The sequence below is a fragment of the Salmo salar genome, chromosome 11 (assembly GCF_965601325.2).
Source record: "Salmo salar chromosome 11, fSalSal1, whole genome shotgun sequence".
NCBI lineage: Eukaryota > Metazoa > Chordata > Actinopteri > Salmoniformes > Salmonidae > Salmo > Salmo salar.
The window spans coordinates 98,781,224-98,797,815 of record NC_138301.1 but is presented as its reverse complement, the minus strand read 5'-3'; the positions used below and the strand labels follow the sequence as shown (position 1 = coordinate 98,797,815).

Here is a 16,592-nt window from a genome sequence, read left to right as displayed (position 1 = left end):
CCTTGGCTAAATATACCAATAATGTCTGTTAATGTGTCTGAATGTCCCTTTACCCTGCATGGACATGGAAGGCGCCACAGAGGCCACGGGCATGGGCACCCCTCCAAAGGAGCTGTAGCTGACCCCACTGGAGGAGCCTACCGTGCAGGGGGGCTGGGCACCAGCGGCAACCCCACCAGGAGAGCCCTGCTCGGGGAGAGACTGGGAGTTCTCCCACGCCTTACGGGCTGACTCCATCTGAGAAAGAGGGGACGTAGGGAGGCAACTGTTTAGTGAAAGTACACCAAAAAAAAACATTTTGGAGTTTACTAACGTTTATCTGATCTGACATTTAGCCAGGTAGGTTATTGAGAATTAAATCTCTAATACGACTAATGTTAAGAGAGGTCTGATTTGTGGAAAGTGAAAGGTAGTGTGGTGGGGGTGGTGTACCTTGAGTGTGAGGTCAGCGCTGGGGAAAGAGATGGGGTTGAGGTTGATGCCAGGCTGCAGGTGGTCTCTACGCAGCATGGGGATGGCCTGGGTCATCCACACACAGACAGAAGTTAACACAACAAGTCAATTACATCTTTTGTCCATTTTTCATGCAATTTATATTTATTTAATCAAGCCACTTCAAGGTGAAGCAATTTCAAGGATTCCTTTCAATACCCCACCCTATAATCATGAGGTAATGGAAATCTGGTAGTACTCAGTGTATTTGTACTCACGTTGCTGGCAAGGGTGACCTGTAGCTTGGTGACAGGGTTGGACACAGAAACTGGGGTGGACCTGGGCGGCAGGCTGAAGTCAGAGTCCTTGGCACTAACGCCAAACTCTATGGGCGGCACAGGCAGCACCGTCTCCGAGTGGAGGTTCACGCCGTTGACGGGCGTAATGGGCCCGCCCTCCAGACCCTCCGAGCCCTTGCGGTGCTTGAGTGAGCGCTCGTTGCCGATGGGGCCGGGCTTGTGCTGCTCCTTGCTCTGCTCAGGCCCCGCGTCAGAGTCCTCAGAGTTGGGCTCACTGCCTGTATAAGACACCTGCTTGGTCCACGAGTCTCCTCCAGATGACTGGACTGACAGAGCTAAAGGGTATGAAAATAATGTAAGAACCACTGGAGTCAAAGATTCTCTTTAACACAGTTGACAACACAATGGTCATCTGGAAAGAAAAGCAGAGTATGGGCAACAGAGTGAGTTACTCTCAGTTATCAGATGGGGTGGAAGATGAGTTGTGAGCACTGGGGTGTTGCTCCTACTCCTACCGGAGCTGTTAGTCTCCCAGATCTCAGTGCCCAGGTTGTTGGCAGATAGGCCCTCCTCTTGCTGATCCATGGTCATGCCACCCTGCTTCTTGGCAAACCGTGGGGGCATCTTGGAGGTGATCGGTCTGTTCTTCACCAGCACCTGCAGTGTGAGGTAGAGGAAGACATTTTTTCATAGATGAAGTACAACATAGCTACTCAAGTGGCGGCAGGTAGCCTAGTGGTTAGAGCGTTGGACTAGTAACCGAAAGGTTGCAAGATCGAATCCCTGAGCTGACAAGGTAAAAATCTGTCGTTCTGCCCCCGAACAAGGCACTGTTCCAAGGCGGTCATAGAAAATAAGAATTTGTTCCAAGGCGGTCATAGAAAATAAGAATTTGTTCTTAACTGACTTGCCTAGCTAAATAATGATAAAATAAGTCATGTACAACTATAGTTAACATATACAATTAAGATATTTCTGAACAAACATTTAAAGTATTGCTGCTTGCAATAATCCATTTGAAATTTAGATTTTACTCAATACAGGGTCTATTCTCGAGACACCCAAAGCCTTTGTGCCCATTATTTCAGAAGTATTTGAATGTTCTGTCAACTTACCGGAGCTCCATGTTCCTTCCTCCTCCTGTCGTCTTCCTGTGGATGACGACGCTGCTGTTTCTTAGACAGGTCCTGGAAGCCATCTGGACTGGAACCCCCAGCATCCCCCTCAACTGGAAGACAAACACTTATGCCATTACAACACACTGTAATAGGAAATATGAAAATACAATTTACAAAAAGACAACCATGGAGCACATTAAATCAGTCTGTGGGCCGCATCTGGTCCATGGGCCACAAGTTTGAGAACCCTGGTTACATTTGAGCCATGCTTTACTATGAGATTGGAGCCTGACACTCACTGTGGTAGCTGTTGAGGTCGTACTGAGACAATGGTTCGGCCAGGTCTCCCTTCACAGACCGAGTCTTCAGCTCCTTGTCCAGCTTCTTCCCTGAGGGTTCGTTGGGCTGGTGGCCCTCCTCAGACTGCTCGACACAGTAGACTAGGCCTGAATCCTCTTTATTCCTGCAGAAAGGGAGAGACAATCCATGAGTCAGGTGTTCCCATTAAAGGTTGTTGCTTTCAAAAGCTACAGTATCATGATGCCATGAGGATGTTAAGAAACAAGTCAAGAAAAAAAAAAATATATATCCACAGTTTTGTTGAACATTCTCGCACCAAGTTAGCGTAAGCCAAAGTTAGCACAGTATTCACCTCCTATGGTTGGAGGCCCCTCCGTTCTGCCAGCCGTCTTTCCTGTTGCAGGAGGGCAGTGTGTTGGGGTTCTCTGAGGAACGTGTCATCTTGTTCCCTTCCAGTAGGGCCGGCTCTCCCTTCCTGTTCTGCCGGTCCACCAGGGGGCGCTGGCTGGAGAAGCTTCTCTTGGCCAGCTCCCTCTTCTCCACAGAGCCAAGCTCCCCGTGGCCAGAGTCTGAGTGCACATCTCCACTGTGGGCTTGCTGCTGCTGCCCTCCACCTCGCTTCTCCCTCCAGTCGTTGAAGTCGCTGTTCTCCGAGCCAGTCTCCCAGTCCTCAGCCTGGCCATGCTGACCACCGGACCTCCCTCCTCCTCCGGAGTAGTGGCCACTGGGCCAGCCGTCTTCTCTACCTCCCTCCTTGGAGCGACCCGGCCAGGGGTTGGCGAATCCGTCCGATCCGTTGATATACTCGTCACTGGTCCACTGGCCGCTGCCGGGCTCCCTCTCTTGACGTAGTCGGCGGAAGCGCGGGGGCTTGTCCTGGCGTGGCGGCCGCCGTCTTCTCAACTGCTGTTGTCCAGGGTTGTCGTTGTCTATGTAGTACTCTCCCTCCAAGCCACGGTCCTCTGTGCCATTCTCCATGAAGGAACCGGTAGAGCCGGTAAATTTGGGGGTGTATTTGAGCGGCTCGCGCTCTGCAGGTGGTGGTCTTCTGGAGAAGGTTTCGGTGCCCGGGCCATAGCCGTTCTCCTGCATGGGCCCACCGCCGCTGCCGAACTGTGTCCCCCGGCCCCTCCAGGTGGTGTCTCTGAAGCTGTTGTTGAACCCCCGGCCGGTGTTGTAACCCCTGCCAGTGTCGAGTCTGGGAGGCAGAGAGCGGCCGCTGAACCCCCTGCTGCTGGCCTTGGCTTTGTCGTCTCGGGCGTCGCTAGCCGCCTGGTCTTCAGTGTACACCTTGTTCGACCTCCACGAGTCTCGGTCAGCCTTCCTGGTCTCTCCCTGCTCTGGGTAGCTGCCACCCTCTCCGTTTTCAGTGCCCTTCTGGCGCCGCCGCTTGGGCAGCTCCTCGTACTCAGAGGTCTCGCTCAGAGTCTCGCTGACGTTGCGCCTCCTCGGCTTCCCCCTCTGCAGGTCTTCCACCTTGACAAAGTCCCTGGGCAGTCCTCTGCCTCTGCCTGGTCTCTGGGCTCCAACGGCTTCCCTGCTGTTATTGTTGTAGCTTCCTCTGGGGTTCTCTCCGCCTCGGCCTCCCAGGCTACCGCGGTCTCCTCTGGAGCTGAACTCCCTGAAGCCGCCACGGCTTCGACCTCTACCCGTCCCCCTGGCTCCGGCAAAGGCCTGCTCCTCATCAACGAAGATCCAGTTGTTGCGTCGTGGTGCGGCAGGCTCCCTGCTCTCCTGGTCGTCTCTAGAGGGCTGGCTCTTTCCGCTTTCCAAGCTGCTCTCCTTGGGCGAATCCTCACTATGGGGACTGGATGGCTGCTCTACTTTAGCAGGGGCTGGTGGTTGGTGTTGCTTCCCTTCTAGCTGCTTCTCAATAGCAGGTGAGGCCGAGCGTCTGTTACTTACTAGGGGCTGGTTGTCTTTCTTCAGGTCATATACGTTGGTGAGCACCTCTTTCTCCAGGCGGTAAGGGACTACCTTCTCCCCGGGCTCCACTTTGGGCTTCTCGTTCTCCTTGTCTTCCATTTTGAGGGCCTTGAGCACAGGCTTCTTAATGGGGCCGGTCCTGCGGGTCAGGGTCCTACCGCTGCTCTCAGATGGCTGGCTTACACTGCTGGCGGAGGTGGTGGAGCCAGGAGAAAACCACTGGTTCTGAACACCAACACCACCTTCCTTCTTCTGGCCTCCATCTCGCCTCCAGAAGTCTGAGTCAAAGCCCTTTTCCTTGGAGGTGTCGAAGACTTCGTCGCGGTGGTCAGTGCTGTCCTTCAGGTGCCCATCTTTGGGCTCCTGTTTGGCGTAGTCGCCGTCTGCATTCTGCTGCTGGGGCCGGCTTAGGGCTGTGGAGAGCAGGCTTTGGTTGTGCGAGTGGTGGTCCCTGTCGGGGCCTCTGCTCTGGTGGTAGGCCGGATGGGAGAGGTCGTGAGAGGGGTTGTCTAGGCACTCGTTTCTCCTCTCTTCATACAAGTCCTGCTGGGAGCAGGTCCTGTCAATCCGGTCGTCTGGCTGGCTCCTGTCTGAACTCTCGTGCTGTCTCTGGTAGGGTGGGGTGAAACTGCGAGGGGGGTAGCCATCTTGGTTCCACACGGGGTAGGGCTCAGTGGAGGGGGCCCTCCTCTCTTGATGCATGCTGGGATGGCAGCCCTCATCAGAGGTGGACCCTGGGCTGTTCAGGTGGTCTGGCTGCATCAGCGGTTTCATCATTCCTACACAAAAAATGTTTTTTTTTAATAGTAAGAGATGATACGGATACAGGATTGTTTAGGAATCTATAATCAGTCTATAAAGTTCGATAATGATGTCACACTAAAAAGATAGTAGATCCTTTTAAAAGGGATCCCCTTACCATTCCCTTCAGTACAGGGTTTCCCAACCCTCTCCGCAAGACGCGCCAAACTTTTCACATTTTTGTTTTAATCCTAAACTGGCACACTTGATTCAATTAGTCAAAGGTTTGACGATTAGTTGACTAATTTAATCAGGTGTGACAGTTTAAAAAAACATGTGAAACGTCTGGGGGGGGGGGGGGGGGGGGGGGGGCTAAGGAGAGGGTTGGGAAACCCTGCTTTAGTACAACAAGACTATATTCTCAGGTCTAACCTGAAGAGTGGACAGCGTTAGGGTAGTAGTCCACAGGGGAACGGCCCTGGGCCATGCGGGGGTCCATGAAGGGGGGCATCATCATCCAGCGGGGGTCAAAGCCCAGCACGTGTGGGGGGTAGTAGCCCCTCTGGGGGTGGCTGGAGCCGGAGGGGGCGGGGTGACCAGACTGCTGCTGCCAGTGCTGCATCTTATACACTTGCTCCTGAGAGTGGGAGGGACACAGAGCAGAAACTCATTTAGTATAAACACTGGTACAATTATTCACCTCACATAAATAAAATAAAAAGTGACTAGCTGCAGTTAAAGACCTCTTGGAACTGTACTATAAGCAGTGAGTGGGTCTTTTATTCCTGTTTTGTTGTGTATCCTATTGCTACGTATCCACCACTGAACTAAATAGGAAATGAGACAAGCACACCGTTCATAATACCCTCCTCTTTCCAGTCAAGAAGGTGGTGACGGTCGCTACGGAAAACAGCTGCTCATGTGAACTCTGACGGGCCTTTCTAGTGCCGCTGGGCGCTAATCCAGGCAGGAATTAGGGAGGGGGATTAGGGGCTTGAGGGAACGGGCTGTTGCATCGGCTGGGCGGCTCACCTGCTGCTGCTTTTGGAAGCGGGGCGGGAGAGGCGAGTTGGATTCGGCCCCGGCATCGTCCTCGCTGCGGTAGGGGGCGAAGCCCGAGGTGGCCTTGTCCCTGTAGTCCTGCTGTCTGGGGGAGTGCTCCAAGGGACACTCAGCATCTGAGACAGGAGAGGAGAGGGAGCGGGATATAATCCTACTTTTACATAACTACCTCTGTAAACCATTCAGTAAAATGCTCCATTTCAACAATAAGTATACACACACACACACACGACTGAGAAGGCCATTGTTGCAATTGCAAATTAGTATTTTCTCAACTGACCAACCTGGATAAATGTTTATTAAACAAACAGTAATAGCAGTTTGGTGTTACCTTTCGTGCCGTACTGCCAGCTCTCTGGGTGGTTTTTGCTCTCTCTTCCAGGGGACAGTGCTGTCTCCTTGCTCTCCCCGTCCTTTGCTTCCTCCTCAGATCTTGACAACTGCCTCTCCATCTTCCCAAACTTCTCGTCTAGCCTCTTGAGCTTCTCGGCGCATGCGGCCAGTCTTTCCTCACGGGCACGTCTCTCCTCCTCCTCCCTGCGTCGGCGAGCTCTCTCCACAGCCTCTGAGAGCTCAGGGGAAACAAACTTGGCCCGGGCTGGGACCTGGCGCTCCTCCTGGTCTTCCAGGGGCTCACCCTGGTGGGCCATGCCCGGCCCGGAGCTCTTCTGCTGTGCCTGTAGACGGCACAGAGGTGTTACCATGGGAAGGACTCTCCATGATTTGGGTTCTGTGCTCAATGGACTCATGACTAGTCTTCTCTGAGCTACAGGTGTACAGTATATATGGCGCATTTGGAAAATATTCAGACACCTCGGACTTTGCACATTTTGCTACGTTAAAGCCTTCTAAAATTGATTAAATTGTTCATCTACACATAATACCCCATTTTGACAAAGAAAAAACAGGTTATAATTTTTTGCAACTATTATAAATCGCATTTACAAAAGTATTCAGACCCTTTAATCAGTACTTTGGGGCGCTCTGGAGCAGGTTTTCATCAAGGATCCCTCTGTACTTTGCGCCATTCATCTTTCCCTCAATCATGACTAGTGTCCCAGTCCCTGCAGCTGAAAACATCCCCTATATGCTTCACAGTAGGGATGGTGTCAGGTTTCCTCCAGATGTGACGCTTGGCATTCAGGCCAAAGAGTTCAATCTTGGCTTCATCAGACCAGAATCTTGTTTCTCATGGTCTGAGAGTATTTAGGTACCTTTTGGCAAACTCCAAGCGGGCTGTCATGTGCCTTTTTACTGAGGAGTGGCTACACTCTGGACTCTACCATAAAGGCCTGATTGATGGAGTGCTATAGGGAGTGGTGTCCTTCTGGAAGGTTCACCTCATCTCCACAGAGGAACTCCGGAGCTCTACCAGAGTGACCATCGGGTTCTTGGTCACCTCTCTGACAAAGGCCCTTCTCCCCGATTGCTCAGTTTAGCCGAGACGCCAGCTCTAGGAAGAATCTTGGTGGTTCCAAACTTCTTCCATTTGAGAATGATGGAGGCCACTGTGTTCTTGGGGACCTTCAATGCTGCAGAAATGTTTTGGTACAATTCCCCAAATCTGTGCCTTGACAATCCTTTCTCGGAGCTCTACAGAGAATTCCTTCGACCTCACGAATTGGTTTTTGCTCTGACATGCACTGTCAACTGTGGGACCTTACATAGACAGGTGTGTGCCTTTCCAAATCATGTCCAATCAATTTAATTTACCAGAGGTGGACTGGTATTTAACAGATGTATAAACATCTCAAGGATGATCAATGGAAACAGTATGCACCTGATCTCTATTTCAAGTCTCATAGCAAAGGGTCTGAATACTTATGTAAATATGGTATCTGTTTTTTACTTTAAATACATTTGCAAAAATTGTCATTATATGGTATTGATGACGAAAAATTTTTATTTAATCAATTTTAAAATAAGGCTGTAACATAACAAAAAGTCAATCTCTCTCGTCCATTGTCTCAAAACTTTATATTGCCTTCCTTTCCCTGGTCCCCTCTATTTTATGAGCAGTGATAGGTGAAATGATTGAACGGGTTCCTGCCATATTGCTTTCAACTCAAAAAGTCAGAGATCAGTGGTATTGAAGAGGCTAGGGGGACCAGGCAAGGTAGCAGTCTGAGGCATAGTGGACCCCGGTATGATCTTACCTGTGCTTCTCCAGGGGGGAACCTGCCATTGGTGTTCCTGTGGGCCATCTGCTCCTGGAAGGCCAGGTAAGCCTCCTCCTCAGGGCCCTCCTGGGGGTATGCCCCCTCTCCTGAGCTCAGGGACAACTGGCGCTCACGACGTTGGTTCTCCCATTCAGCCCTGGATCAGAGATGGGCACAGAAAAGCTCACCATCAGTCACTGCTACAAGGTCACTGTGCTTAAAATCACATAAATTGCACCGACAATATTAAATTTAGTCACAAACACAAAGGGGGTGGGGGTAATCTCACCACATCTTGTTCTTTTCACCAGCGGCATGCTCCTCCTCATCGTCACTGAACTTGAGTTTCTCGCCGTAATCGACTTCTTCATGGATACCTGGAACAGCAAGGGAGCAACATTTTAATTAAGGTCAAACTAGTTCCGTTGGGGCACATGTACAGAAATATTGCCTGAGATGTATGTTGTTTCAGTCTTTGTATGATGACGATAATAACAGTAACCCCCCCCACCTGCCCAGCCATCTTCACAGTCGTTGTCCAGCTCATCCAGATCCTTCAGGTCATCTGGGTTGATGATTGCCGGACGAGGGGGTCTGTCGCCAGGTCGACGGATGGGTCGGGAGGAGGGGTTGCGCAGGGGCCCGCGGATGAAGCGGTTTTCTCCTCTCCCTACCTCGCCACTACAAGGAGAATAGGAACATGGGGAGGTGAGGGGTCTGCATTTATTTTTTTTGCTAAGTAAAATAAATAATTCCCAGCATTTGTATTATCTTTTTTAAATCGTTCATGATCATTTTAACTGAGCATTGCTCACACTTCCAGACAGGGGCATATGCAGGTGACTACTTACTTCACAGGCTCTTGGTTGTTATTGGGGTAGGGCTGCCTGAAGGTGGGCCTGTTGTCAAAGCGGACTGGGGCGACCACAGTGACAGGGCCAGTGTGTTCAGCGGTGCCGGGAGCATCACAAGTCTCTTTGGGGCACATCTGAAAACCAATGGCCAAAAAGCCTACAGTCAGAACAGAATCTTGCATTATGGTGTCATAAAGTGAAAATAAATGGAGAGTAGTACTGCACAACATACAAAGGCAGGCAGCATGTCATGGTAGGTGGTGGTAGGGTGGTGATGGCTCAGGGCAGGGGGGGCGGGCCTGCGGAGGGGCTGGGCGGGGCGCAGAGAGATCTCCTTGGGCTCCGGGGCTGGAGCGGCACTGACAATAGTGGCAGTGGTGGGACTGACCATGGGGGCAGAGAGAATAGAGGAGGCAGAGGGGGGAAGAGGAGGGGGGGAGCTCCCAGTCTCAGCCACGCCGCTGGCCTTGCCCTCGGTCTCTGAAGGCAGGCCAGCCGGCAGGGATGAGGGCACGAGGTTCCTCCCACCACCCTCCCTCCAACTTGTCACATCTGGAGAGACAAGAGGAACATGGATTTGAGGAAACAAGGCCGTGGCATAAGAGTTAAGTGGTGAAATTGCAGCATATTCAGTTTTAAAGTATGTGCACTATATTTTCCCATGGCACTTGTCAGATTATTAGCAACTATGCTGTGAGGCTTAAAACTATTCATAACTTTTGGGCCAATTTTGAACTTCTGTCAATTTTTGTGCCGCCACAGCCATTGTTCACTGGACTCACTCTGGGGGCGGAGGCTTGGTCCGGGCCCATACGACGGATCGAAGGTGCTTCTTTCCTTGCCAGCCTTGTCCTGTTCCCCAGCAGCCTTCAGCGTTGGAAATTCCTCGTGAGAGAAGGGCTGCAGTCGGTTTGAGGCCCTTAAACCTGCCATTGCCATGGAAACAAGTGGTACAGCTGTCAGTCAGATAAGTAAAAAATAAAACAGGGCTGCTGGAGAATCATTGAGGTGTGGAGGAGAGATGCAGTAAATTGGCCCATGTCAGAGGTCTGATAGCGAATCCATCAAAGTTGACCGTAGACAGTGATTTTAAGCAGTTGGGTTTCCCATTCCAACTCACCATCTAGTTCTACGGCCTTTCCATTTAGATGGGCCCATTGCTTTGGTCCACTTGTGTTTGTGCTCTGTAGAAAGGAATTTTATTTAACATGAAAAACAATTCCAATAAAAAAAACAATACAATGTGAAACCGCAAGCTGTAGAAGATAAAAACTAGAGAGAGGCCAAACCCACCTCCTGACTGGCTACCGGTGTGGTCTTCTGGAGATTGGAGACAGATTTCTGTAAAGCCAGCTGCGGCTGCAACTCCGGCAGCTGTTGTGTTGATGCAATGGAACTGAGGGAGGAGATAGAGGGAACCATCACTCCATCAGCTCAGGACAGAACACTGAGGCAGACTAGATGCATACACATCTTGTGCCAAGACAAATAAATAGTACACCCACTTCTCGCATACCAGGCAGCATTACAAAAATACTCACTTTTCTGCTGTCTGGTATCGAATGACTAGTGCGAGAATTGTGACGTACCTGCTATGTAAATGAAACTAAAAAAGTAGCACCCTGAATGCTGGTTTTATAATTGCCATGTTTGGCGTTCATGCAACATCGCCATATACTCATTGTACATTGGTCATCCTGCTCTCACTCCTGCAGCCACCCACACACGCTAAACAATAGAGTGGTCACGTCCCACCACTCAACTCCCACACAGGCAGCTCTACAGCCTGCATGTCAGTGAACCTTGAGGTAGCAAACAAACGCCTCTCAAGTCTGCGACACAAAGACGCAAGACTATCTTTCCTGCAACTGCACTTGGGACTAAGTGTTCGAACGCATCCATACAAAAGTGCACAGACACACTGCAGGAAAGTGTACAGAAAAACTCCAGCAAATTGTGTACCAGGTGAACAAAAACCCATTTCCTTGCTCATCAATGCCACTATCCCCCTATTCTTGTATCATCCAGCTAATGTTACCTATTGGTTGTGCAAGAGATTACATGTTCCCTCAGAATACAAAACCCATTGAATTCATGAAAGATGTTGCATTATGGGAATACATTAATCCAAGAGTGCATCTCAGTCTATTATGGCTTCTTTTCCTCATCTCCACTAATTTATCTGCACGGACCTGGAAAAACTGAATAGGTGACCGAAATTCATGCACAACACTTTTCAGATCAGTAGCTAGGTTTCCATCCAACTGGCAACAGTTTCATGCGAATGTTCTACAATCTGCATAAAAACAATATGCACATATTCCCACCAGAGACATACAGTTTAAGACAGAAGTTCACATACACTTAGGTTGGAGTCATTAAAACTAGTTTTTCAACCACTACACAAATCTCTTGTTAACAAACTATAGTTTTGGCAAGTCGGTTAGGACATCTACTTTGTGCACGACAAGTCATTTTTCCAACAATTGTTTACAGACAGATTATTTCACTGTATCACAATTCCAGTGGGTCAGAAGTTCATACACTAAGTTGACTGTGCCTTTAAATTCCAGAAAATGATGTCATGTCAATTAGCATATCAGAAGCTTCTAAAGCCATCATTTGAGTCAATTAGAGGTGTACCTGTGGATATATTTTAAGGCCTACCTTCAAACTCAGTGCCTCTAATTGACATCATGGGAAAATCAAAATAAATCAGCCAGAAAAAAGTTGTAGACCTCCAGAAGTCTGGTTCATGCTTGGGAGCAATTTTCAAAACGCCTGAAGGTACCACGTTCATCTGTACAAACAATAGTACGCAAGTATAAACACCATGGGACCACGCAGCCGTCATACCGCTCAGGAAGGAAATAAGTACGTTCATCTCTAGGATACAGAACCTTGGTGCGAAAAGTCCAAATCAGAACAACAGCAAAGGACCTTGTGAAGATGCTGGAGGAAACAGGTACAAAAGGTATCTATATCCACAGTAAAACGAGTCCTATGTCGACATAACCTGAAAGACTGCTCAGCAAGGAAGAAGCCACTGCTCCAAAACCGCCATAAAATAGCCAGACTACGGTTTGCAACTGCACATGGGGACAAAGACCATACGTTTTGGAGAAATGTCCCCAGGTCTGATGAAACAAAAAGAGAACTGTTTGGCCATAATGACCATCGTTATGTTTGGAGGAAAAAGGGGGAGGCTTGCAAGTCAAAGAACACCATCCCAACCGTGAAGCATGGGAGTGGCAGCATAATGTTGTGGGGGTGCTTTGTTGCAGGAGGGGCTGGTGCACTTCAAAATAGATGGCATCATGAAGAAGAAAAAAGTGGATATATTGAAGCAACATCTCAAGACATCAGTCAGAAAGTTAAAGCTTGGTTGCAAATGGGTCTTCCAAATGGACAATGACCCCAAGCATACTTCCAAAGTTGTGGCAAAATGGCTGAAGGACAACGAAAGTCAAGGTATTGGAGTGGCCATCACAAAGCCCTGACCTCAATCCTGTAGAAAATTTGTGGGCAGAACTGAAAAAGCATGTGCTAGCAAGGAGGCCAACAAACCTGACTCAGTTACACCAGCTCTGTTAGGAGGAATGGGCCAAAATTCACAGAACTTATTGTGGGAAGCTTGTGGAAGGCTACCTGAAATGTTTGACCCAAGTTAAACAATTTAAAGGCAATGCTACCAAATACTAATTGAGTGTATGTAAACTTCTGACCCACTGGGAATGTGTTGAAATAAAGCTGAACTAAATAATTTTCGCAACTATTATTCTGACATTTCACATTCTTAAAATAATGTGCTGATCCTAAAGGACCTAAGACAAGGAATTTTTACTCAGATTAAATGTCAGGAATTGTGAAAATCTGAGTTTAAATGTATTTGGCTAAGGTGTATGTATGTAAACTTCCGACTTCAACTGTATTTCCATCAAATTGACTTGTGGATAAAAAGCTGTGGGTGAGATGGATGACATAGTACACAAAACATTTGCTGTTAAATTCCAATGTACTGAAATAAAGTCAAGTTAAAATGCAATAGAAAACAATTTAAAACTGCACTGATGGTTTTCTCACAAAAAAAGTGTTTTATAGTGAATGTGCCCACTGAGCTCTAACTAACAGCTTGCAGATACAGTGCGGCTACCAAAATTAAGGACAAAAAAAGCAAGATAATTATTTTAACGGCAGCCAAGCACCGATCATGTCACCAGAAGACTTTGCCGCCCATTTCATTGGGCGGCAATCCGCACCGTCGCGACTCATCCTTCCGGACTAGCTTGCGTTGCACTGCATGCAGTGTGTCGCATGCGTTGTATTTCTTGCCATGTGGTACCAGTAGTAAACCACAGAAGTAGTTCCTAATTTGTAGCGCAATTCTTTTTGTTGTGATGCAGAGCATGGATTGTGAAGACTACAAATGTACCGTACAGCATAAACCTGTGCACACGGCATTAGACCCTTAATATTTATTAGAAAGGAGCATCAAGCTCATCACCATGCACTTTCACAACCCTAACTTATTTCCTCTGTAGCTTAACAAAGCGCATGCTTTCCCGAGTCGTAGAGGTAGGACCACAACATATCATCAAATGACTCCAAGTTCACTTCGATATGGTTATTATATACATTTGTGCAGAAAGTCATTTCCACCTCCGTTTATCGCATAATACATTTTACAGACAAAAAGATCCCATCTTGTCTACTGTAATTTTCTTTTGTCGACATTTGGGAAAGCTAAATTTGATGTTTCCATTAGGCCTGTCGTGACATTTTGTATCCGACATATACTCGCATAAAAAGGTTGGATGGAAACCTGGTTACTGAGGATGAAGGCGATGACACAAGATCAGCCACTTCACATTATGGTGATGGTGTCCTAAATCCTTTGGCCGCCGTTTGCCGATTTCCTCTTCTCCCTGGAACTTAATTTAATAAATAACACTGATTGACCAGTGTTCACGCAATACGATGTGCAAGTGACATCCTCCCACGTCATACTTCCGGGGTCATGTCCCAGGTCTTTTGAATGGGCTTCAAGATTACAGCACCAAATATATGAAAATGTAAAAATGTAATTTAAGATACAGTACCAGTCAAAAGTTTGGACACCTACTCATTCAAGGATTTCTCTTTATTTTACACAATGTAGAATAGTGAAGACATCAAAACCATGAAATAACACATATGGAATCATGTAGTAAGCAAAAAAGTTATATCAAAATATATTTTAAATAATTCAAAGTAGCCACCCTTTGCCTTGACAGCTCTGCACTCTTGGCATTCTCTCAACAAGCTTCACCTGGAATGGTTTTCCAACAGTCTGGAAGGAGTTCGCACATATGCTGAGCACTTGTTGGCTGCTTTTCCTTCACACTGCAATCCAACTCATCCCAAACCATCTCAATTGGGTTGAGGTCAGGTGATTGTGGAGGCCAGGTCATCTGATGCAATACTCTATCACTCTCCTTGGTCAAATAGCTCTTACACAGCCTGGAGGTGTGTTGGGTCATTGTCCTGTTGAAAAACAAATGATAGTCGCACTAAGCGCAAACCAGATGGGATGGCGTATCGCTGCAGAATCCTGTGGTAGCTATGCTGGTTAAGAGTGCCTTGAATTCTAAATAAAATCAGACAGTGTCACCAGCGAAGCAACCCCACCTCCATGCTTCATGGTGAGAACCACACATGCAGAGATTATCCGTTCACTTACTCACACGGCAGTTGGAACAACAAAAAAACTCATTTGGACTCACCAGACCAAAAGGACAGATTTCCACCGGTCTAATGTCCATTGCTCATGTTTCTTGGCCCAAGCAAGTCTCTTCTTCTTATTGGTGTCCTTTAGTAGTGGTTTCTTTGCAGCAATTCCTCCACGAAAGCCTGATTCATGCAGTCTCCTCTGAACAGTTGATGTTGAGATGTGTCTGTTACTTGAACTCTGTGAAGCATTTATTTGGGCTGCTATTTCTGAGGCTGGTAACTCTAATGAACGTATCCTCTGCAGCAGAGGTAACTCTGGGTCTTCCTTTCCTGTGGCGGTCCTCATGAGAGCCAGTTTCATAATAGCTCAATGGTTTTTGCGACGGCACTTAAAGAAACTATTTATTGAAATGTTCCTTATTGACTGACCTTCATGTCTTAAAGTAATGAACTGTCATTTCTCTTTGCTTATTTGAGCTATACATGCCATAATATGGACTTAGTCTTTTACCAAATAGTGCCATCTTCTGTATACCACCCCTACCTTGTCACAACACAATGGATTGTCTCAAACACATTAAGGAAAGAAATTCCACAAATGTACTTTTAACAAAGCACACCTGTTAATTTAAATGCATTCCAGTTGACTACCTCATGAAGCTGGTTGAGATCATGCCAAGAGTGTGCAAAGCTGTCATCAAGGCAAAGGGCCACTTTGAAGAATCTCAAATATATTTAGATTTGTTTAACACTTTTTTGCTTACATGTGTTATTTCATAGTTTGTCTTCATCATTGTACAATGTAGAAAAATAATAAAAATCTATAAAAACCCTTGAATGAGTAGGTGTGTCCAAAGTTGACTGGTACTGTATATAACATTATTATATTGATTTACCCGATGCTTTTCATCTAAATATTTGATGCTCAAGAAGCAAGTCTAATTAGAAAAGCCTAATTTAAATACATTTCCTGCAGCGTTGTTAGCATGCCTGCTCGAGCTGAGGACCTACAGGACGGTAAGAACCTGTTAGTTACAGGCCGTTTTGTGTGTCTTATAATAGATTACGGTGGTTTTTTTTTTTTGTTAACTGAACGTTGCCAGCCAATACTTTTTGAAAATTTAAAATATAGATTTTTTTGTAGACCTGCGTATTCGAAAGATAGACATACAGCGCATTCAGAAAGTATTCAGACCCCTTCACTTTCCACTTTGTTACATTACAGCCATACTCTAAAATTGATTAAATTGTTCCCCCCTCAATCTACACACAATGCCCCATAATGACAAAACAGGTTTAGACATTTTTGCAAATTGATGGAAAGAAATACATTTTTAGTATCATATTTACATAACTATTCAGACCCATTAAATCAGTACTTTGTTGATGCACCTTTGCCAGCGATTACAGCCTCAAATCTTCTTTGGTATGACGCTACAAGCTTTGCACACCTGTATTTGGGGAGTTTCTCTCATTCTTCCCAAGTTCTGTCAGGTGGGTGGGGAGCAACTTCGCACAGCTATTTTCAGGTCTTTCCAGAGATGTTTGATCGGATTCAAGTCCGGGCTCTGGCTAAGCCACTCAAGGACATTCAGAGACTTGTCTGTGTGCTTACGGTCATTGTCCTGTTGGAAAGTGAACCTTCACCCCAGTCTGAGGTCCCGAGCTGTTTGCAGCAGGTTTTCATCAAGGATCTCTGTACTTTGCTCCGTAAATTTTTTCCTAGATCCGGAATAGTCCCTGCTGCTAAAAAAAACATCCCCACAGCATGATGCTGCCACCACAATGCTTCACTGTAGGGACGGTGCCAGGTTTCCTTCCGACGTGACGCTTGGCATTCAGGCCAAAGAGTTCAATCTTGGTTTCATCAGATCAGATAATCTTGTTTCTGATGGTCAGAGTCCTTTTGGTGTCTTTTGGCAAGGGGGCTGTCATGTGCCTTTTACTGAGGAATGGCCTCCGTCTGGCCAATTTACCATAAAGTCCTAATTG

General features: G+C 47.3%; 1 protein-coding gene across 7 annotated transcripts in view; it reads right to left on the bottom strand.

Annotated features, from left to right (window-relative positions):
* The window catches only part of LOC106563257 (protein PRRC2B), a 43,605-nt gene that overhangs the window by 10,140 nt on the left and 16,873 nt on the right, over positions 1 to 16,592 (bottom strand). For 6 of the 7 annotated variants that reach the window (XM_014128677.3, XM_014128674.3, XM_014128679.3 and 3 more), the window contains exons 4-21: positions 10,185 to 10,287; positions 10,012 to 10,075; positions 9,674 to 9,817; positions 9,124 to 9,443; positions 8,889 to 9,025; positions 8,549 to 8,718; positions 8,327 to 8,414; positions 8,035 to 8,194; positions 6,210 to 6,555; positions 5,849 to 5,994; positions 5,249 to 5,453; positions 2,502 to 4,854; positions 2,149 to 2,312; positions 1,847 to 1,959; positions 1,184 to 1,388; positions 711 to 1,066; positions 433 to 519; positions 54 to 237 (exon numbers count right to left, since the gene is read on the bottom strand). In XM_014128677.3, coding sequence (XP_013984152.3) covers positions 54 to 237; positions 433 to 519; positions 711 to 1,066; positions 1,184 to 1,388; positions 1,847 to 1,959; positions 2,149 to 2,312; positions 2,502 to 4,854; positions 5,249 to 5,453; positions 5,849 to 5,994; positions 6,210 to 6,555; positions 8,035 to 8,194; positions 8,327 to 8,414; positions 8,549 to 8,718; positions 8,889 to 9,025; positions 9,124 to 9,443; positions 9,674 to 9,817; positions 10,012 to 10,075; positions 10,185 to 10,287 — 5,345 coding nt within the window. The remainder of the gene's footprint in view (positions 1 to 53; positions 238 to 432; positions 520 to 710; positions 1,067 to 1,183; positions 1,389 to 1,846; positions 1,960 to 2,148; positions 2,313 to 2,501; positions 4,855 to 5,248; positions 5,454 to 5,848; positions 5,995 to 6,209; positions 6,556 to 8,034; positions 8,195 to 8,326; positions 8,415 to 8,548; positions 8,719 to 8,888; positions 9,026 to 9,123; positions 9,444 to 9,673; positions 9,818 to 10,011; positions 10,076 to 10,184; positions 10,288 to 16,592) is intronic. The other variant, XM_014128678.3, reaches the window with a different exon arrangement.